General features: G+C 41.5%; 1 protein-coding gene across 2 annotated transcripts in view; it reads left to right on the top strand.

The window, feature by feature from the left end:
• The window catches only part of odad2 (outer dynein arm docking complex subunit 2), a 69,881-nt gene that overhangs the window by 2,012 nt on the left and 43,827 nt on the right, over window positions 1–24,042 (top strand). For both annotated transcript variants that reach the window (XM_024374734.2, XM_042299103.1), the window contains exons 3-10: window positions 7,670–7,827; window positions 8,210–8,408; window positions 8,624–8,730; window positions 9,529–9,665; window positions 10,591–10,707; window positions 14,937–15,154; window positions 15,761–15,889; window positions 18,615–18,768. In XM_024374734.2, the coding sequence (XP_024230502.1) occupies window positions 7,670–7,827; window positions 8,210–8,408; window positions 8,624–8,730; window positions 9,529–9,665; window positions 10,591–10,707; window positions 14,937–15,154; window positions 15,761–15,889; window positions 18,615–18,768 (1,219 nt within the window). The remainder of the gene's footprint in view (window positions 1–7,669; window positions 7,828–8,209; window positions 8,409–8,623; window positions 8,731–9,528; window positions 9,666–10,590; window positions 10,708–14,936; window positions 15,155–15,760; window positions 15,890–18,614; window positions 18,769–24,042) is intronic.

The raw sequence follows: 24,042 nt of genomic DNA, 5'->3' as shown, positions 1-24,042 counted from the left end.
AAATCTACCTCGCATGTGGAATTGCATTTTCACGTGCAAAAACTGTTGAAATGTTGCATTCCCATGTTGTCACATTTATTTCACATGCGATCATGTTTTCACGTGTATGGTTTCATGTTATCACACACAGCAAAATGTCCGGTGTTAAATCAACACTGAGAGTGTTATATTTAACACTAGTCCAGTGTCTATACGGGTCCACACTTTCCTCTGTTAAATTAACAAACTGCTTATTGAAAATACTTTATTTCCATATTTCCCAGAGTGTCTTTTGAGTGAATTACCACCAATGACTGTAGGCTATTTGTTAGTGACAGAGACATGGTTGTTGCATTCATCCATTTTCAGTCCTGTGGCCTTAACCAAGTGAGATCCTAACCAAATATGTTATCATTAAAATGTAATTGTTGAAGACAATACAACACATATTTCATACGGCCTTATTTTGAGGGACTAGATTTACCCTAATACAGTGGCCTGAAACTCATTGTTTACAGGTCATATCTGGCCTGCAAGTCATTTAATGCTGTCTTGCAAAGTGATGAGTAATTCCTATTGGAATCCAGCAACAATGGGGAAATCCATTTATTCACTTCCAACCTGCATTCAGAATGACTGTTGGGTTGGGAAGAAAAATATATACACTGCTCAAAAAAATAAAGGGAACACTTAAACAACACAATATAACTCCAAGTCAATCACACTTCTGGGAAATCAAACTGTCCACTTAGGAAGCAACACTGATTGACAATAAATTTCACATGCTGTTGTGCAAATGGAATAGACAACAGGTGGAAATTATAGGCAATTAGCAAGACACCCCCAATAAAGGAGTGGTTCTGCAGGTGGTAACCACAGACCACTTCTCAGTTCCTATGCTTCCTAGCTGATGTTTTGGTCACTTTTGAATGCTGGCGGTGCTTTCACTCTAGTGGTAGCATGAGACGGAGTCTACAACCCACACAAGTGGCTCAGGTAGTGCAGCTCATCCAGGATGGCACATCAATGCGAGCTGTGGCAAGAAGGTTTGCTGTGTCTGTCAGCGTAGTGTCCAGAGCATGGAGGCGCTACCAGGAGACAGGCCAGTACATCAGGAGACATGGAGGAGGCCGTAGGAGGGCAAGAACCCAGCAGCAGGACCGCTACCTCCGCCTTTGTGCAAGGAGGAACAGGAGGAGCACTGCCAGAGCCCTGCAAAATGACCTCCAGCAGGCCACAAATGTGCATGTGTCTGCTCAAACGGTCAGAAACAGACTCCATGAGGGTGGTATGAGGGCCCGACGTCCACAGGTGGGGGTTGTGCTTACAGCCCAACACAGTGCAGGACGTTTGGCATTTGCCAGAGAACACCAAGATTGGCAAATTCGCCACTGGCGCCCTGTGCTCTTCACAGATGAAAGCAGGTTCACACTGAGCACATGTGACAGACGTGACATTCTGGAGACGCTGTGGAGAACGTTCTGCTGCCTGCAACATCCTCCAGCATGACCGGTTTGGTGGTGGGTCAGTCATGGTGTGGGGTGGCATTTCTTTGGGGGGCCGCACAGCCCTCCATGTGCTCGCCAAAGGTAGCCTAACTGCCATTAGGTACCGAGATGAGATCCTCAGACCCCTTGTGAGACCATATGCTGGTGCGATTGGCCCTGGGTTCTTCCTAATGCAAGACAATACTAGACCTCATGTGGCTGGAGTGTGTCAGCAGTTCCTGCAAGAGGAAGGCATTGATGCTATGGACTGGCTCGCCCGTTCCCCAGACCTGAATCCAATTGAGCACATCTGGGACATCATGTCTCGCTCCATCCACCAACAGACTCGTTGCACCACAGACTGTCCAGGAGTTGGCGGATACTTTAGTCCTCTGGGAGGAGATCCCTCAGGAGACCATCCGCCACCTCATCAGGAGCATGCCCAGGCGTTGTAGGGAGGTCATACAGGCACGTGGAGGCCACACACACTACTGATCCTAATTTTTACTTGTTTTAAGGACATTGCATCAAAGTTGGATCAGCCTGTAGTGTGGTTTTCCACTTTAATTTTGAGTGTGACTCCAAATCCAGACCTCCATGGGTTGATAAATTTGATTTCCATTGATAATTTTTGTGTGATTTTGTTGTCAGCACATTCAACTATGTAAAAAAAAAAGTATTTAATAAGAATATTTCATTCATTCAGATCTAGGATGTGTTATTTTAGTGTTCCCTTTATTTTTTTGTGCAGTGTACATATATCTTTTTGATTTAAGCTTTATTTTAACAGTGAAGACATATCGAGACTCAAATCTCTTTTTTTTCAAATGAGCCCTGTATGATACAACATACAGTGCATTCGGAAAGTATTCAGACCCCTTGACTTTTTCCACATTTTGTTATGTTACAGCCTTATTCTAAAATGGATTAAATTAGTATTTTTCTTCATCAATCTACACACGATACCCCATAATGACAAAGCGAAAACAGGTTTCTAGAACTTTTGGCAAATGTATTACAAAGGTAAATAAGGTATTTCTGTTTTTTATAAGTTTTCAGACCTTTTGCTATGAGACTTGAACTTGAGCTCAGGTGCATCCGGTTTCGATTGATCATCCTTGAGATGTTTCTACGATTTGATTGGAGTCCATGTCCACACCTTGTCTACATAAGGTGCAACAGGTGACAGTGCATGTCAGAGCAAACACCAAGACATGAGGTCGAAGGAATTGACCGTAGAGCTCTCAGATAGGATTGTGTCGAAGCACAGATCTGGGGAAGGGTACCAAAACATGTCTGCAGCATTGAAGGTCCCCAAGAACACAGTGGCCTCCATCATTCTTAAATGGAAGAAGTTTGGAACCACCAAGACCCTTCCTAGAGCTGGCAGCCCGGCCAAACTGAGAAATCCGGAACAGAAAGGCCTTGGTCAGGGAGGTGACCAAGAACCCAATGGTCACTCTGAGTTCCTCTGTGAAGATAGGAGAATCTCTCAGAAGGACAACCATCTCTGCAGCATTCCAGCAATCAGGCCTTTATGGTAGAGTGGCCAGATGGAAGCCACTCCTTAATAAAAGGCACATGACAGCCCACTTGGAGTTTGCCAAAGGGCACCTAAAGGACTCAAACCATGAGAAACAAGATTATCTGGTTTGATGAAACCAAGATTATCTGGTTTGATGAAACCAAGATTGAACTCTTTGGCCTGAATGCCAAGTGTCATGTCTGGAGGAAACCTGGCACCATCCCTACGGTGAAGCATGGTGGTGTCAGCATCCTGTTGTGCGGATGTTTTTCAGCAGCAGGAACTGGGAGACTAGTCAGGATCGAGGGAAAGATGAACGGAGCAAAGTACAGAGAGATCCTTGATGAAAACCTTCTCCAGAGTGCTCATTTCAGTTTGCCTATCAGCCTAGCAGAGGAGTTGATGATGCCATTCTTACCCTCCTTAACATGGTCTATAGACATCTAGAGGGTGCCAAATCACATGTCAGGGTTCTGTTTGTTGACTTTTCTTCTGCTTTCAACACAATCCAGCCTTACATTCTGGCACAGAGACTCATTCAGGACTTCTTCTTAGACGGGGGGCTGGTTTTGTGGCTGTTGGACTTCCTGAGCCAATGCTCACAGCGTGTCAAAATAGGATATACGTAATACCAACACAGGCTCTCCTCGGGGATGTGTTTTGTCCCCACTTCTGTACATCTTGTACACTAATAGTTGTACTAGTTCCCATACTGACAGACACTTCGTTAAGTTCACTGATGACACTGCCTTGATCAGCCTGTTGCATGATGATGAGGAACATCATGGCCCGGTCCTAGATGACTTTGTAGAGTGGTGTGAGGAATCACACTTGGTCCTCAATACCAACAAGACCAAAGAGATGTGCATAGACTTCAGGAAGCGTACAACACCAACCTCTGCAACATCTATCAGAGGTCAGAATATAGACTTCAGGAAGTGTACAACACCAACCTCTGCAACATCTATCAGAGGTCAGAATATATAAATTGTAGAGGAATAGAAATATATGGGTGTCCTTTTGAACAATAAGCTTCAGTGGAGTAAATGTACAGACCTGATCTACAGAAAGAGCCAACAGAGACTGTACTCTCTAAACAAGTTGGGATCTTTTAATATAGACTGTACTATACTGACTCTGTTTTACAAATCCTTTATTGAGAGTATTTGAACTTTTTGTATTGTTTGTTGGTTTGGCAATGCCACTGTCAGCCAGAGAAACATGCTGAGAAGGATTATTACCACAGCAAGCAAGGTACTTGGAGTCAAACAGACAGGCCTGGATGAGATCTTTAAGGTCAGGGCCCTCCGTAAGGCTCACAAAATCATTTTAGACCCAAGCCACCCCCTGTACCTGGACTTTGAATTACTCCCCTCTGGGTGCAGGTATAGGGCACCCCTCAGCAGGAAAAACAGAACGAGACAATCATTTGTGCCAGGTATGATATCCCTCCTAAATATCTCAGGCGAATGTTCCCATTGACCCAGTAAGGCCAGCAGGATAGTCTTTTCTATGATTATTTTTATTGGTGTGTAACTGTTATGATAGTTGTGTTGTCAATCTTGTTTTGTATTTAAACACCACTTTAAATGTGTACATGACACTGCAACAAAAATTTCCCCATGGGGACAATAAAGTCAGTAAGTAAGTACCTCATTCTGGGGCGAAGGTTCACCTTCCGACAGAACAACGACCCTAAGCACACAGCCAAGACAATGCAGGAGTGGCTTCGGGACAAGTCTCTGAGTGTCCTTGAGTAGCCCAGCCAGAGCCTGGACTTGAAACCGATGGAACATCTCTGGAGAGACCTGAAAATAGGCTGTGCAGCGACGCTCCCCATATAACCTGACAGAGAGAGGATCTGAGAGGATCTGCAGAGAAGAATGGGGGAAACTCCCCAAATACAGATTTGCCAAGCTTGTAGCGTCATACTCAAAAAGACTTGAGGCTGTAATCGCTACCAAAGAGGCTTCAACAAAGTACTAAGTAAAGGGACTGAATACTTATGTAAATGTGATATTACATTTTTATTTTATTTTTTAAAACAAATTTGCAAAAAATCTAAAAATCTGTTTTTGCCATTATGGGGTATTGTGTGTAGATTGATGGGGGGGGGGGGATTAATCCATTTTAGAATAAGGCTGTTATGTAACAAAATGTGGAAAAAGTCAAGATATCTGAATACTTTCAGAATGCACTTGTGAATATGCACATTATACACAAATATATATTGGACCCATGTCATCCAAAAAGTTATACTTTTGACTCATCTGTCCATAGAACATTTTTCCAAGAGTTTTGATGATCATCCAGGTGCTTTTTGACAAACTTGAGTCAACTTTTTGGATGAGATGGGTCCCATTATGTCTGGCAAAAACCAAACCCTGCATTCCACAGTAAGAACCTCATACCAATGGTCAAGCATGGTGGTGGTAGTGTGATGGTTTGTGGATGCTTTGCTGCCTCAGGAACTGGACGACTTGCCTTAATAGAAGGAATCATGGATTCTACTCTGCATCAGAGAATGCTACAGGAGAAAGTCAGGCCATCTGTTCATGAGCTGAAACTGAAGCTAATTTGGGTCATGCAGCAAGACAATGATCCAAAACACACAATGAAGTCTACATGAAAATGGTTAAAAAGCAATACATTTGAAGTTTTGAAATGCCCTAGTCAAAGTCCAGACCTAATCCCAATTGAGATGTTGTGGCAGGACTTGAAAAAAGCAGTTCTGCATGCAAGAGTGGGCCAAAATTCCTCCACAGCGATGTGAGAGACTGATCAACAACTACAGGAAGTGTTTGGTTGCAGTCATTTCAGCTAAAGGTGTCACAACCAGTTATTGAGTGTAAGGGGGCAATTACTTTTTCACACAGGGGAATTGGGTGTTGCATAACTTTGTTAATTAGATAAAGAAGTATCAATTTGTTTTGTTAGAGTCCATTTATCTAATATTATGTTTTGGTTGAAGATCTGATAACACTTAGTATAACAAATATGCAAAAATAGAGAAAATCAGAAAAGGGGGTAAATACATTATCAAGGCACTGTAGATGAAGTTTACAATTGGTTACAGATTGATTAATGGTGTTTATTTAAATAGTGACGAGAACAGGTCCCAAAATCGACCCCTGTGGTACACCTTTATGTACATCAAGAAATGCAGACATAACCCCATCAATCACGATGGCCTGAGCTCTGTCACTAAGATAATCATTAAACTATTCACAAGCGTTAGAGCTCAGGCCTATCGAGGACAACTTATTCAATAAAATAGCATGATCAACAGTATCAAAAGCTTTTGACAGGTCCACAAACAAAGCAGCACATGTCATTTAGGTGTCTAAAGCATTGACAAGACCATGAACAACTGAAGTGGTTGCTGTACTAGTTCTATGCTCAGGCCTAAACCCTGATTGCTTTACATTTTACATACATTTCTCAGATAAAAAAGAGCAAAGTTGTACATTTACCAAGGATTCAAGAATCTTAGCCAGACAAGGAAGCCTTAAAATGGGGTGACGATGAAGATCACTAACTTTATGAAGTGGCAGCACAAGAGCTGATTTCCATACTTTTGGAATATTTCCTGATAACAATGTGAGGTGTTACATAATAATCAGATTAGGCTTAGTCACCAGCTGGGTTAGGTTTAGATCATTACACATGTCTTTTAGATTGTCCGAAGCCTCTATTTCCCAATCATAATTTACGTTACCCAGGATAATAACTTTTGAATTAGTAAAGGAAGACAACAAACTAGTTAACTAAGGTTAGCCGAAGGAGGACGATAGATCCCTTTAACAGTTATGGATACATTTTTCCCAGGACAAAGTCTTAAAGATAGTAGCTCGTTATTATGGTCATTTCTTTAGCAAGAGACATGGATTTCAGTAAAGAGCCAAAGAAAATATGTTTTATAAAAATGGCCACTCCACCACCTCTATCCTGTCTGTCAGCTCAATATTAGACTTTTTAAAATGATTTTTTATCTATGAGACTAACTTAAACAGAGAAACTGGAAGAACCATTTCAGTAACGGGTGCAATAAATCCAAGTAACAGATTGGATTAGTTTAGGAAAATGTATGTTATTTATATTTGAGTAGCATAAGATTAATTAATCAATCAATATACATGCAAAAATATAGATATTGAAACAAAATTCTAATAATCAACCTGCAATAGAGCATGCTGGGAAATAAGATAATGATGGCCGTGGTTTTGGTTTAACACTTCTTATTATCACCAACACTGGGGTTCTTTTACACCAATGAGTGTTAATTTCACACTTACAGAGTTAACACCTGACTCAACACTAGAAATGTTACATGGAAAAATCAAGTCTTGGTCAAACTGGCCAATTTTCTGTGCATGTTGCTTTTTACATGTTATCACATTAACTTCAACTAAGATCACGTGATCATATGCAATCACATGTGGAACACGTGTTTTTTCTCTAAGGGAAACCAAACAGGTGCATTTACTGTAGATTTCACTGATAACAAAAGTGCGCATTTGTTAATTCTGAGAACATTCCCCTTTCCTTCCGAAAAGCATATTTATGACATTAGCATAGACACAGTATGGAAAAAGTATCTAGGCCTAGATAGAGAAGGAAAACGGTGTGCTTGTTGACCAGTTTATGCTTAAAAATATGTGTGTTTCTCTATTTAAAGTGGCCCGGCTGTAAAGTCACAGGAAACAGACAGGGATGGGCATCCTATGTTGCAGCTCACCCCTCCGAGCATTTCTGTGCACAGCTTCAGTCAGCTGTCCAAAATAGTGCAGCTGGCAACAGATAAGAAGCTCAAGGAGGTCCGAGCTTGCCTGGAAGGTAAACCATGTCAACCACAGAATGAGACTTTGCATCCCATTTGCATCCTAAATAGTCAAAGCTGCATACTTCCCATAAGCCACAGGCATCATTTGTTTGTCCTTCTTGTTATCGTCTGCTTTCATCCAATTAGAAACTGGCATCAGATTATGTTTGCAATTCTTCAGTCATATGTACTGTACCCTCCAAGCCATAATGTGGTACTTGCTAATAGCTATGTTAGTTTGAGAAAAGAAAACATTAATCTACTGTATGTCTATAATACCCTAGGCTTGGACGTTCTTAAAATAGGCCTACATCGTTTGACCTCAATGGGACAATCTGGCAAAATAAACATGAAAAAAAAATGTATGGACCTAACCATTTTTACTGTAATTTGTAGCCAACAGAGACCCTGTTGCGAAGATGCTGGGACCTAGCTTCGCCACAGTGGAGGGGGAGGACAGCTCTGTGCTGCGTCTCCTGGAGGAGGTAAAGGAGGGGGACCAGGCCAAGGAGACTGAGATCAAAGTGAAGCTGATCATCCTACTGCAGCAGCTGGACACTCAGCTCCTCAGCAACTCCCTCAAGCAGATCTCCCAGTGGGTGCCTTTCCTTCCTCCTCCTCACTCTGTCTGCAATCTCTATCAATAACAAATCAATCTATCTTAATTCACACTCCCACTCCCACTCCCACTTCAGACAAGTCCAAACATATGGGTTTCACTGATTAAAAAACAGTTTCTTACCAGACAGAACAACCACAAATGGGCCCAAGATGAATTGTCTGTATTTGTTTTTGTTTTTTTTTGTACAGGGAGGTTAGGCTCAGTCCTGCCGCAGTGAAGAATGATGTTGAGCTGCTGAAAAGCTTCTGCAGTGAAGGGGAGAAAAGGGTGTTGACGTCTGTTCAATACACATCAGGTTTGAGTTATCTTTCCCATTTTCTTTCTTTTGCTATTAGAGGGTAATACTGGGATATACAAAATATCTGTGTTCAACCCTGAAAAACATGTTAGTCATTATACATGTCAGATGTACTGAGACAATCAATTGTTTCACTTGCCTCAGGCGGCGCGGCACATTTGCGATGACATAACAATTAACCGTTCAGTGGAAAATGCACCACCCCAGTGATAAATGCAGTCTTTTGAAAAAAAACTTCTATGCAAATAGTCTCCAACCTGTCATATCGAGCACATTAAAATAAGGTGGTATGTGTGTCACGATGCTCTGCGGGGAGCTGTTTTCAGAGGATGATTTATCAGGGAGTGAAATCACAGCGAGCTCTAAATAACCTGGTCTTCTGTCTTCAGACCTGTACTGCGTCCCAAATGGCACCCTGTTCCCTATATAGTGCACTCATTTTGACCTGAGCCCTATGGGCCCTGGTCAAAGGTAGTGCACTAAATATGGAATAGGGTGCCATTTGGAATGCCAGGCCCTGTACTGCTCTCTCTGAGTTGATCCGTCGTCCTCGCTGGCGGCTCAGGGAACAGCAAGGATTTCTCCTGTGATGCTGCACACTTTGAACCCGTATTGGATCTGTATTTTCCCTCTAATCCTCGATCCCCTCATACGTTCTGTATCTTCAGGGAAAACTCACAATGTGGCCTAATTCCCTATAGAGACATTACTACTGTATGGTGAAATCCTATTGATTTCATGTACATTGTACACTGAACTGACATGCTCTGGTATGCTCTTCTTATTTTTCTGCAGATTATGAGTTCACCAATGGCTGTCGAACTCCTCCTTGGAGGCAGGTGCATGGTGAGATCTGCTACCTAGTGATAAAGCCGTGTGACACTCAGCCCCTGCACATCACCTGCAGCACAGCTGGAGTCTTTCTCAACGGGGTAAGATAGCTAGAGATAGATTAGTGTCACTGAATAGTAGACTGAGAAGCAAATTAGTTGTGGATTATGTCTAAACTGTCAAACAGAAATCCTGCATCAAGAAACGCTCTCTATTTTCTCCTCTCGTTTCAGTTTACATAAACTGAATTTCAGTCAACAGTATTCCATTCTCCGCATTAGATATTATTTTTAGTCTACAGGATGTGTTTTGTCATAAATGCTTTAGGCATCGGTCAATTAATAGTCAAGATATTTTAGCACAGAATGTTTGCCAATTGTTATGAACAAGCACGGCAAGTTAAAAATAATCTTAATCTAAATGTTCATGATATAGAACGTTTCTGTTAATGATAGCCCGTAAAGTTTCCAAAACATTAGGTAAGTGTCACTGAAAAGTTTTGCGATTTATGTACTGAAGTAGCGTTAGCTGTATGGTCGAATTCCAAGTTTGCTCTGTGTTGTTAAACATTTACAACCACCCCATTGACCTTAACGTGTCTGCAATTAATCATAAGGAAACATTTGACATGCCTCAGCGTCTTTCACTCTCTCCGTCACTGCCTGATTGCCCGAGAAAGTACATTTCCTGTCTCCCCGTCTGCTCACCTGGAAATGGTTCAATTCAGGACACTGAAACCCGTGTTCCAACATGTATGACATTGATGGCATATTTACAAAAATGACACCTAAAAGATTACAGTTGAACATAATGTGGGTGCAGGCGGTGCACACTGGTTTTGAATTCCAGCCTGTGAAGCTGCGTTTTGATACTTTGACCCTCTCTAACCTCAGTTGTTCTGACAGATATCCAACTGAGCCTATAGTTAGTCTCTAGGGGTCTCTGCCAGTAACAGTGAATAGCCTCATGGTATGATGTATTAGTAGTATTGATCTGATACATAAAATGTCATCTTGGTCTTCACAGGGCATAAGGCAGGAGGGTGAGGAAAATGCCTATGACAGAACAAGCGATGTCTACAGAGACCTGGTAACCCTTCTGAAAAGCAAGTCTCCCCATTTTGCAGAGAACATAAATAAACAGGTAGGGTTTCACGTGAAGCAGGTTGCGGGTTTTCTCCGAGTAAATATTTGCTCTGCCGATAACCCCACGAAGCAGTATGCATTCGAACTGATCATAGATGACGTAATGTAATGCATAGTAGAGTGCGTTTAGGATTGTGAATTAGTGTCTGCGCTTGTCCTCCCCGGTGAGCTAGTGTCTGGTTGTCACGGTGCACAGTGAGAACTCTCTGAAGCTATTGCAGCACTACCTAACCTTACTTTCCAAATCACACCAGTTGAAAAGAATGTAAAAAAAACACACACAAAAACAGTCCAGTTACTCACACAGACAGAGTCATGTGTTGCCCTGAAATGCCAGTGATTCATTCAGTAGTGCTGTTTCCTGCTTAAGTGATTTGATGAATTAACAAATCACCCCAATAATGACTTCAAGCTGTGGTGGGAAAAAATGTGTTTATCATCTGAATATCTGGACATATTTTTTTGTCACGAGTGACTCGATAATGTACTGTTGGAAAATGCTGTATAATTTACAGGCATGCTAGCTATACAGTTACAGGGGCCAAATATTTACGGAGAAACTTTGTACATTTATTTATGTTCTAGGAAAGGACACAATGTTTTATTTAATTGATTCAACAAGTATATTGAGTATTTATTAGTTTCCTCGTGTCTATTTGGACTGTCTTATGAGTAGTTACAACAAAGTAGTCTAGCTAAACAAATAATAGTGTTTTCCCACTTTAAATCGTTCATTTCTGTTAGCAAAGACTATGGTCATTGTTGCTCTTGCTGGTTTCTCCTGGGCTGGTTTATATTCACGATAATTCTGTCCTTGAGCTATTGGAACGGAAATGTGATTAAAACTGATATCCTTTTACCCCTTTCTGTAAATCTTGCTCTTTAAAATGAGGAGCCCACTGGTTGAATCAACGTTGTTTCCATGTCACTTCAACAACAACAATTCTATGTGAGGACGTTGAATCAATGTGGAAAACTAATTGGATTTGCAAAAAAATCACCAACGTAAGAGAATTTAGTCTTTTTCTCCCCACCCAAATTTTGACCTCAATCCAATGACATGGTGAAATGTTTTGTTGATTTCACGTTGAATTCACATTACTTGACAACTCAACCAGTGGGATGTTGTCACACTAATATATTGTAGTTTGCAAATGTAAAGCCTGGCAGACAAGAATATATTTAGTCTTTTCCCACTCAATTTCAGGAACTGGTAAGTCCGTGCTTGCTTTATGGACAATCGCTTAAGACAAAGGAAATGTCTTGTTTGACATACAAGAGTTGTCTGAAGTACGATCTGCCATAATAGCCCCTCCTCCATAATCCATGGTCGTTCCCGAGACATTTACATCATGTTACTACAGTGGCCTATAACAACCATTGTTTTCCCCATTTGGAAATAACGATATTATCAAGGAGAAAGAGCCGCCTCATTACTTTCAATTGAATTGTGCTTGGCCAGTCAGTGTGACTTAGTGCCACAGAGAGACAGGTTAGGTTAAGTGGCGGGTAAGTGAGGCAGTATAAACCCCAATGAGCAGTGCCAGGCCGCTGTGCTGTGCTGTGTAAAATGGCCATCCAGGCTTTAATGTTTTATGAGCCCGGTGTCTGTGAGGAGTGATGCCATGAGGTTGAACCTGTCGGTCTGAGGATGTTGGACAGTAGGCCGTAAAACACTACTGTAAATGAGGTAGCATAGATACAAATCAAGTCACAGGATATCTCTGCCTACTTCCTTTTGCCCTTTGAAGTTGCTACAGTTATGTAGAAAAACATTGAATTGTGACGGTGAGGTGATATAAAGGGAGTGTTTTGCACTCAAATCAGGCAATGTCTTTCTGGCCTTTTTACACCCCACCAAAGGATTTTCCCTCTGCAATACTTAAGCACACTTCTTGTATGAGAAAGGGTCAGCTTGACTCAGTTGAATGCTGATTGCAGATAAAAAAGCCTTTTGTATTGATTGGTGGAATATCTGTAACTTGTTCAGACATACAGCAAAAAAGTAATTGCATTCAATCTTGAGGACAAAAAAAATGTATGTCTGAAACCGCTCTGGCTGGGACCTGCTCTCTGATTGTATCACCAAGAGCCCAAAATGGTTGTGATCCAAGTCAACATGAAGCCTGGCAGGGTGATAGCCAAAGATAACAACACCAATCTCTGAACATGATCTACTCGTTCCCAGCGTCGCGGAAGCAGATTGTTTTTCATAGTTTTATTAGATCAGACATTCTCAATCAAATAAGCAAGAGGCAGCCAGAGGAGAAGAGTGCAGCACCTGGGAAGTGTACCGCATAATGCTACTCCCTTCCTTGGTGTGTTGGACTGACAGAACGAGTGTTGGACTGACTCGTTCTGAAAATTACAACGTGATTAGAAATTGAACATGGTGTCTGTGTTATGCATGCGCGATCACATGCAAAAATGCAATTCAAATGTCCCGAAATCTATTTATCTCTGCTGTCATGTTCACTCTCCACACAGAGTCTCGCGGAGCTCCGCCACTGACAGCTACCCATTAGCTGACAGCTACACATTAGCTGATAGCTACATATTAGCTGACAGCTACACATTAGCTGACAGCTACACATTAGCTGACAGCTACCCATTAGCTGACAGCTACCCATTAGCTGACAGCTACACATTAGCTGACAGCTACACATTAGCTGACAGCTACCCATTAGCTGACAGCTACCCATTAGCTGACAGCTACACATTAGCTGACAGCTACCCATTAGCTGACAGCTACCCATTAGCTGACAGCTACACATTAGCTGACAGCTACACATTAGCTGACAGCTACCCATTAGCTGACAGCTACCCATTAGCTGACAGCTACCCATTAGCTGACAGCTACACATTAGCTGACAGCTACCCATTAGCTGACAGCTACACATTTGTTGCACCTCTTCTGATTTTCCATCACTGTGTGGAGCAAGTCATTATTGATACAAGTCCATAACATGTGTAAATATTTGGAGTCTCAGGTGTCTCAGTGAGGGCTTGGAACGTGGCACAAAAATAATAATTGTTCCAATGATTTGGAAGTCAGCTGTAGTAAAAAAAAAAAGAGAAGTCTGAGGAGAGTTGCAGGCAGGCAGGCGTCAGACTTGCTTAAAGTGTCTGTGCACTTGTTTGTTGGCCCTCTAACTGCTCTGACAGAGCCCGTCCCTGTGCTGTGTGCGCTGCTGTCGTGTGCCATAGACTTTGGAATGTTTCCTTCGGTCTTAGCATATGGAGTTTGTCCATTTCAGGTATCGTAAAAAGAGGTAAGGTTGGACACCTGAAATGCAGCCACGGTGGACTGAATTGGCCTGCAGTAGCTGGAAGGTCACTCTGGGTTCTAAGACACACAAGCCTTTTGAAAAGTGGCTGAGCGTGGTTGGGCCGAACGTACGAACACAGCCGTAGTATTCCATGTTAATTATTTTTCCCCTTTTACTTCTGAAAATCACAAATCAAAAATGAGCTCATTGGGAGCAATGGCAGTCTGAGGCGAACAATTTTCTGCCTAGCAGGTGTCTGTGATTATAAAACGTTCCCTGCCTGCAATCCATTCATGTGTGTCTTGTTGGCATTCTTATGTTAGGTTGTAAAGTTGGGTAAAAAGACCTTCAGAAACTTTAAAAATCATCTTTGAATAACAGTGACACAAAGGCTCTACTTTCTCCATGCCAAACTGCAAGGTTTTAGCGTGAGGAATGTAAAGAAACAATAAACGTTTGATATTGTTCAGCCAATTAATAGAGGGGGACCTCTTCTGTGTAGTAAAGCACTGGGAATGTGTCATTTTATTCCCTCCGCTCAGTAATAAAGGCTGAATTGTTATTCTGCTGCTTGGAATGATGAGAAAGTATGTTTTTTTTTATCATGAACAGTCCCAGATACAGACTTATAACCCTGATTCGTTTTTTATAGGGTCCTTCTTGGGCTGAGAATAATTGAACGACACCCTTTCAGACACCAGTGTGTGATGTCTCTCAAATAAATGAATAAAGAGGCAACGTATCAGATGTACAATGGAAAATATGCTTTATAACTTAAAGGAATCACAATAGGCCCGAAAACTTTGTGAAAAGAACAATCATTCAAAGGAAGAACCTTTTTAGCGACCCAAGTCCATATAATTTTACGACCCAAATTTATTGTATATTTCACTGCTAGCATTTTGGTGCAAATTAAGAGAGGTCCTATTTCCTCATGTCTTTTTTTCCCCCTCAACAGGATTTTGCCGTTCAAGAAGAACCTCCAACACAAAAGGTCCAACATGTGGAATTGGTTGATGCAGAGGAACAAGGCCAACCCCAGAGGTCTTACGAGCATCAGGAAAAGAATGTGCATGAGAAGGCGAGACAACAGCTTGTGCAAAACAAGCCAGGCGGCAAAAAGAAATTAGAACCATCTTTGAAATGGAAGAACCTCGGTCTCGCGTCTCCCTATGAGTACGTGATAATTCCACCCTGATATACAATGTCCTTGAAATATTGCAATGCATGTGATATGCGTGGCGGGAACTTTCTGCTCCAATAGATTTGAAGCTTTTAAGTAAGAAGGGGGTGATGCTGGAGTCGAGCACTCCGATGGCTGCGTTTGTCTCATTGTGTCTTCTCCACATGCCAGCAGTCACACATTATAAAGATATGGTTTTATATGGCTTATACATTTAAGGGAGGGCACAAATATGCCTGATTATCTGGACGATCCCAGCTAATGGATGTGTTCACTGTGTTGAACCCCTCAGCTCAATTATAGACCGAAAACTTGGGCGCGGGAGGATAAATTCACAGAAATGATCTATCGCATATGTTCTTTGATTGATAAATAGATCTAGCAGGGGTTTGAGTATTTGCAGCTGCACCTTGTGATAAGTGTCCCCATTTTTAAGAGGCAACTGGCTCCAGATAAAAGTGCCTTTCAACGGCTAAGAAAGCCTAAAATCTCCCTCAATGCCTTAGATGATGAGGATGTTATGTTACGATAAATAACTATTTAAAAACAGACAAATGGGTAATGATGTGTGCCTTTTTATTTTATTTCATTTTTTTTAGTGAAGCAGATGACAAGAAATCGAAAAAGAATGCAGTGAGTGAAAAGTTTGCCGAGGCACAGGAGAAGATGCAGAAGAAAGCCGATGTCTCTGTGTCCTCCTTACCTGGTCGGCAGTCGTCTAATAAAACGTAAGCCACCTGATGTGGATTTCTCTTCCTGCGCTGCACAAATGACAGAGCTTCCACAGTACAGCAGAGAAAGCAGCAGCCGACAGAACAGGAGATTGCTGAGTTGACAGAAAGAAAAGATTGGCAACACTCTTTTGATCTATGATGATATTCTCTGTGGATTATAAGTATTCTTATATAAGATAATGTATGGGTCTGATGTACACCTTCCCTGTTTTTCATCTGGCGCCTGGCAGCGAGGTTTCCAGCTGTCCCCATAATTGTGACAAGCCAGTATATACAGGACCTCTAGTAAAGTTACTGGGTCAACTGTAGACACTGTTCTGCCGATGAGCTTTTTTCCAACTTGCACCAGTGAAACTTGGTACACGTACAGGAGGGGACCTAGGCAGGTAGCCTAGTGGTTAAGAGCGTTGGGCCAGTAACCCAAAGTTTGCTGGTTTATATCCCAGAGCCGGCAAAGGTGAAAAATCTAACGTTCTGCCAGGAAATGAACCCCCAACAACAACTGCTCCCCTGGACGTTGATTAAGACAGCCCCCCACACCTCTCTGATTCAGAAGGTGTGGGTTAAATGCATTCAGTTGTGCAAGTGACTAGGTATCCCCCTTTCCCTCAGGGAGCCTACTGACATTACTTATGGACAGTAGTGATAGCAGACACAGGGACCGTGCTTCACTGCTTAATTAAGGCATGGTTCAGTGTTTATCATGGCTCTGCTACGCTGCCTGGGAAATGGTCATATCGGCTGGCTTCCTCTGATAATGGCCTTCTCTGGAAATTCTATCTGTGTACATGAGAACCATCTCCCCGCGGACTCATTAGAACGTGTACCAAATTTCATTGCTCTGCGGTGCGCCGTTTTAATGATACACTTATTTGAGTGGCCCAGCTGACTTTAAAATCCATCTGCATTTCTGTTTGCGTGTATGGAAGGAAGGCGACGGTAGAGAGAGGCCCGCTCTGTGTAGTATGATGATGAATACTCCAGTTCCCCCATTACTTTCGGACCCTCTCTCTCACTTTATGCCTGGTTGCTGCTGCTTAGATCTCGAGGACGTTCAAACCTGACATTTCCATTTATTTTAATGGTGCTTATTGCATAGAATAACATTGCCGTTATTTTAAATGGAGAAACCTCAAATATTGTTATGTGTATCATTACAGTTATTTAAATCCTTCCTGTGTATGTACTTGTATAGTTAATTATTTTAGGGGGTAGATCAGCTTTAATATTGCAGATAAATTGTAGCTTCCATCAATTTAATTGTCTGCATCATTTCCAATCCCCATATATTTCTTTGTAAATATATAAAGTACCATTCAAAAGTTTGGACACACCGACTCATTTAAGAGTTTTTCTTTATTTTTTACTATTTTCTACATAATAGTGAAGACATCAACACTATGAAATAACACATATGGAATCATGTACTAACCAAAAAAGTGTTAAAGCAAATCAAACGATAAGTTAAATTTGAGATTCTTCAAAGTAGCCTCCCTTTGCCTTGATGACAGCTTTGCACACTCTTGGCATTCTCTCAACCAGCTTCATGAGGTAGTCACATGGAATACAATTCAATTAACAGGTGTGCCTTTGTTAAAAGTTAATTTGTGGAATTTATTTTCTTCTTAATGCGTTTGAGCCAATCAGTTGTGTTGTGACAAGGTAGGGGTGGTAAACAGAAGATATCCCTAAAAGACCAAGTCCATATGATGGCAAGAACAGCTCAAATAAGCAAAGAGAAACAACAGTCCATCATTACTTTAAGACATGTCAATGCGGAAAAAGATTCAAGAACTTTTAAAGTTTCTTCAAGTGCAGTCGCAAAACCATCAAGCACTATTATAAAACTGGCTCTCATGAGGACCGCCACAGGAAAGGAAGATCCAAAGTTACCTCTGCTGCAGAGGATAAGTTCATTAGAGTCTGCTTCACAGACTCAACACATCTCAACATCAACTGTTCAGATGAGACTGCGGGAATCAGGTCTTCATGGTTGAATTGCTGCAAAGAAACCACTACTAAAGGACACCAATAAGAAGAAGAGGCTTGCTTGGGCCAAGAAACACGAGCAATGGACATTAGACCAGTGGAAATCTGTCCTTTGGTCTGATGAGTCCAACTTTGAGATTTTGGGTTCCAAGCACTGTCTTTGTGAGACGCAGAGTAGGTGAACGGATGAACTCTGCATGTGTGGTTCCCACCGTGAAGCATGGTGGAGGAGGTGTGATGGTGTGGGGTTGCTTTGCTGGTGACACTGTCTTTGATTTATTTAGAATTCAAGGCACACTTAACCAGCATGGCTACCACGGCATTCTGCAGCGATATACACAGATCTTTTAAAAATATATTTTCCTTTATTGTTTTCCACTAACCCTACCACCTTATACATAGTATATACATTTTAGGGACACAATCTATTTTACAAGAGTTATCTTTTGTTTGTTTTTACTCCTAACCTTTCTGCTACCCTCAACCGCTCCCATCTATTTCTGAAGACCATCCAGTCCTTGTATAGTTATTACACACACTAGGTCTAGATAGTGATTTTAGCTTGTTGTATAGAATAACCTTTCAGTTATTTTAAATTACAAAAGTAAATCCTGGACATTAACCTTCATATTTTGTTATCACATGCCGACATTGAAACTCTTCTTGTGTATGAGTATGAACACACAGCCTGGATGTTGATTGTTATCTCCTGCTGGGTCCTGCTCCTCAGTAAGACCCCGGGAGGAGTTGGTGGCGCCGATGACTTCAGTGAGAGTTCATCAGAGAGTGAGGAGGATGAGGAGCAGCCAGAGCGCCGCACGGAAAGCAACACAGACCTGCCCTCAGAGTACTGGCAGATCCAGAAACTGGTCAAGTACCTCAAGGTACAGTACAGTAAAGCCTGTAGAGGCCCGCCCCTCCTCTGCTTTGGGTATTTGACTGAAAATAAGTTATTCTGTTTCGAAAACATGTACTATTCTAGCAGGCCAGCAGTCCACAACAGACAGGGAAAAAATCCAGATTATTTTCCTGTGATCCGTACAGGAATTTTTTATGAGGAGTTGAGTCAATATTTTTTCAATTGTCTAAAAAGTAGTAATGCCTTTAAAGTATTTCTCTGTGTCTGTTGTATTGTAATAGTCACAATAGTGCTAATGTCACCTGAGAGAAACATAATGTTATCACCTTAACATAATTCCACATGCCTGCTTTGTGTACATTTTATGTCATTGTCGACAAACTGACGTTGGAAAAAATGCATTGCATTGCAAAAGTATTCAGACCCCTTGGATTTCCTCACATTTTATTGTTACAAAATAAATATTCTGTAACGTCAAAGTGGAAGAAAACAATATTTTTTGGGGGTGGATAAATGCATTCATAACTAAAATATAGTTGTTGCATAAGTATTCAGCCAATTTGTTTAGGCAAGCCTAAATGTAGTTTAACAAACACATAATAATGGACTCACTCTGTGAGAAATGATAGGGGTTGACATGATTTTTTAATGACTACCCCTTCCTCTGTCCCCCCCTACATACAACAAATGTAAGGTCCCTCAGTCAAGTGTTGAATTTCAAGCACAGATTCAACTACTGTACAAAGACCGGGGAGCTTTTCGAAAGCCAGATTCAGTCTGCTTTAGCCCCGAGACTGGGAGAGGAATCCATATTTCAGCAGGACAATAACCTACACTGGAGTTGCTTACCAAGAAGAGTGAATGTTCCTGAGTGGCCAAGTTACAGTATTGACTTAAATCTGCTTGAAAATCTATCGCAAGACTTGAAAATGGCTGTCTAGCCATTATCCCCAACATCATGACAGAGCTTGAAGAATTTGGGAAAATATTGCACAATTCAGGTGTGCAAAGCTCTTAGAGACTTACCCAAGAAGACAGCTTTAGTTGCTGCCAAAGGTGTTTCTTACATGTATTGACTCAGGGAGCGGAATACTTATGCAATGACTATGTTTTAGTTATTTAATTTCTATTCATAAAAAACGAATGTTCAAATTTTTCTCCCACTTTGACATTACGGAGTATTTTGTGTAGATTGTTGACCAAAAATGACAATTAAATCCCACTTTGTAACACAATAAAATGTGAAGAAATCCAAGGGGTCTGAATACATTGTATAAGGTGCTCCTGTTTTAAAGCGCCTGCTTTGTAGTAGGATGTTTATTGAAGTGGTTGGCCTGGGTCTGTGGAATTCCTGTTTCTGACACACTAGGCCTGTTTGGGTGCATGTGCGAGCCAACGCTTAGGAGATAGAAGAGAGCTGTCTAAACGCAGCAGCTGGACACGCTGTTTGCCCACACCACAGAGCATAAATGAAACGCGCCTCTGAAAGGTCTGACAGTGCATATGGTGAATATTAATGTGTCAAAACACAAAAGGACCAAAAACTCCAGTGACCCAGACTGACTGGAAATACCTCCATCTACTGCCTGATTTGAAAGGATTTCTCCCTTCTCTCACTCTGTGGTTACCGGTCAGTTTATTTGGATAGATACCGTTTAGGCCCATGACATGATGTAACTGCAATCATATGATATTGGGGTTAGTCATTCATTGCATATCTGGCCCATATACTTTAATGATAATCATGACCTAAGGTAGCTTCTCTCAGCTATGAATCGGCCATTTCAAATCTAGTAAATAAAATGTAAAAAAATGTGTGATAAATATATTTTTTTATACAAATTAAATTGATTTACGGTATAATAATTCAATATGAATTACTTTATTTCGTACCTCTATGATCTAGGCATATTAAATATTAGCAGAAACTTAGCTGTGGTACAGTATTTGGCTCTGTCCGTGTTTTTATATACTTTACTGCAATCGGTACCCCCTAATAAGATCATTCATAGGGCAATCGGTGGTTCTCTAAATTAAACATTCATGCAAAGTTCAGTTCCAGGTAGATATTTTTAGCTTAACAAAACATCAGATAATTAATGAAAATTCCGTCTTAGGAAAGCAGCAGTTACTCTCTTTTCCAAAAAAGGATTTAAAATGTAAATGATATAGAAAGAAAATGAGAGAACTTTCAAATTTCATTTTGTTTGTATACGTTATACTTTTCAGTGGGATTGAAGTGAATTCGTAGTGATACTTTGTGCCTTCAACAATATGCATTTGTAAACCTGTACTTCCCAGGCAGTATTATATCTGTCTGGGAACCACACAGTGGAGTTATTTATGGGGTTTGTCCAGTAGTCATTTTATAATATCATTACCATCAGAAGCTAAATGTAATCCAGAGCCAAGTTAAATATCTGTTTTATTTTAGGAGTAAGAACAGTTTTTTCCTTCTACTTTTCAGCAGTATAGACAGACATTTGTACTTCAGGAAGATTGAGACTTTCATAAAGCAACACATGAATGATCTGTGTTGCATTTTAATGGTTATTTATCTAAGGATATTTAGCTAATATGTGTGCCGACATTGCATGCGTTTAGAATGTCTTATGGGAACGTGCTAATATGTATACTAATATCTATATGTGTGTGCCGATGAATACACATACAGTATGCCATATAATAAGTTGTGTTTTTGCTTGCTGCAATGATGTTATAATGATGTTAACATGTTGCTTGCCGCAATGACTTAAACACTTTAGATGAGACTTGTGTGTGTGGAGTAGAGTACAGTTGAAGTCGGAAGTTTACATACACTTAGGTTGGAATCGTTAAAACTCATTTTTCAACCACTCCACACGTTTCTTGTTAACAAACTATAGTTTTGGCAAGTCGGTTAGGACATCTACTTTGTGCAATTCACTGTATCTCAATTCCAGTGTGTCAGAAGTTTACATACACTAAGTTGACTGGGCCTTTAAACAGCTTGGAAAATTACAGAAAAGGATGTCATGGCTTTAGAAGCTTCTAATAGGCTAATTTACATCATTTGAGTCAATTGGAGGTGTACCTGTGGATGTATTTCAAGGCCTACCTTCAAACTCAGTGCCTCTTTGCTTGACATCATGGGAAAATCAAAAGAAATCATCCAAGACCTCAGAATTTTTTGTTTAGATCTCCACAAGTCTGTTACATCCTTGGGAGCAATTTCCAAATGCCTGAAGGTACCACGTTCATCTGTACAAACAATAATACGCAAGTATAAACACCATGACTACGCCAGACTACGGTTTGCAACTGCACATGGGGACAAAGAAATGTCCTCTGGTCTGATAAAACAAAAATAGAATTGTTTGGCCTTAATGACCATCGTTATGTTTGGGGAAAAAGGGGGAGGCTGTTTTAGACAAAAAAAACTTTAACCAAGTAAGATAAATACATGTTCAATCAGTCCCGAGTGAATGAACAACAACAAAAGCTTCCTGTCATCACCAAACTGTCCATTTAAATAGTGTCAAGATAATGCATTCATGACAGGGTTTGTCGCATAAGCGTTACCATCACCGCCATGAGATCTGAAGGCCCTGGGTTCGCCCCTCTTTGAGGAGACATTTTTAGCATTCTCTTTCATGTATAGTGTTGACACCCCCCTCCCAGTCCCGACACACACCGCCCCACACACGTATGGTGTGTGCTTATTTTCAATGATTAGGATGCTCTTAAAAGAGCATCGTTGAATGGCAATGGACAGGGGCTGTGGTGCTTACGACTGCGGCCTGTTCCATTTGAGCATCCCATTGGTTCCTGCATAGCTACCTGGTGTTGCCTCCCGCCTACTATGTGAGTCCTCCTATCTAGCTAGTTAACTAGCTGGGTAACTAGCTAGCACACAGTGTCCTTCACTCCCACCTGCAGAACACCTGCCCTTGCCATCGTTAACAGACCTTCTGAAACAGTGCACAACAGGAGGGGAGCGCGAAATACACTGTCTACCGGTGTTCTAGCTATTGTTAGCTAGCTAGCTACCTAGCTCGCCTGCGGAGTCCTAGCTTGCTAGCTAACTAGTAGAACTGCAGAAAAATAGTGCCCGACTTTTGGGGATGGACACTGTCTACCGTTGTCCCTAGCTAGCTACCTACCTATGTTGTCACCCCTACCTCTTCTTCTGTGGGGTTTATCGGCTGTTGGCATCCAACGTTATGGCACGTTACTGCCACCTACTGTCCTGGAGCACTCTCGCCTGTGTACCGGAGTCCTAGCTTTTCTAAAAAATGGACCACAAGAAGTATAAAGAGAGGTTCCTGCAGATGAAGGAATGCCCACATGTAGGACCACCCTGAATTGCGGGCCGCAATTGCACCCTACTCCATCTTGCTACTACGGAGGAGAGAACGGTGGATACTGGAGAGACCAACTCTCAAGGAATACGTTGTTGCCCTCATCCATCAGATGCACTCCAACCCCTATGGTACATCCCAGGAACACACTGCTTTATGGCTGGGTGGTGGATTGTGTTCCCTGAAATGTTTATCGTGCTGGGCCCACTCTATGCATTTGGTTAACTTCTGGTCCCACTGGAACATCCAGCTCCTCCGCTGCGCGATATCAGAGAAGACCACCGCTGTCCCGGGAAACATTCGGATGACCACCTCTAAATCCGCACATCAGCCACACCAGTGCCGTCTCTTTGGTGTGTCCCAAGTCGTCTCCACCAAGATGTATAACTAGGATGTCAGGGAGAGAAGTAGCACAGGCCCTCTGCTGGCACAGAACACAGAGCAATTTGTGCCACTTCATGCATTGCTCTCCGAGCCACCTAAAGTGACAGTCAATAATGTATGTACAGTAAATTGTTAATGGGTAGGCTACATGTTGATTATTTTGCTGTGAATATTAAATAAATACTAATAACTACATTATTTCTGTTGCCATTTTCCGTTATGGTGTGTTTTTACTTGACTATATTGCTGTGTTATGTTGTATAATTATGTTGTGTAATCACCTTCCGATATGAAAACCTTGGAAATTAAGTGAAGCGTAGGCATCGGTCTGAAGCTGAAAAATAAAGGAAATTGACACCACAATGCCTACTCAACTCATGCTCGACCAAGGTTGTCCAGCACACAGCTTTGACCTACTACAGTAGCTATGTTGGTCTATTACTTCAAACATTTTGTATGTAGGTTGCTTAGGATTCAAACCTTCTCAAACTGCCTAATTCATACTCTTCAGTGGAATAATGGAATGCACAGGGTCCTGCTATTAAAATAATACTGTATATCATTAGGCTGTATGT

Source organism: Oncorhynchus tshawytscha, linkage group LG16, assembly GCF_018296145.1.
Source record: "Oncorhynchus tshawytscha isolate Ot180627B linkage group LG16, Otsh_v2.0, whole genome shotgun sequence".
Lineage (NCBI taxonomy): Eukaryota > Metazoa > Chordata > Actinopteri > Salmoniformes > Salmonidae > Oncorhynchus > Oncorhynchus tshawytscha.
Note: the sequence above shows the minus strand (reverse complement) of the source record. Positions and strands in the feature narration are given on the sequence as shown.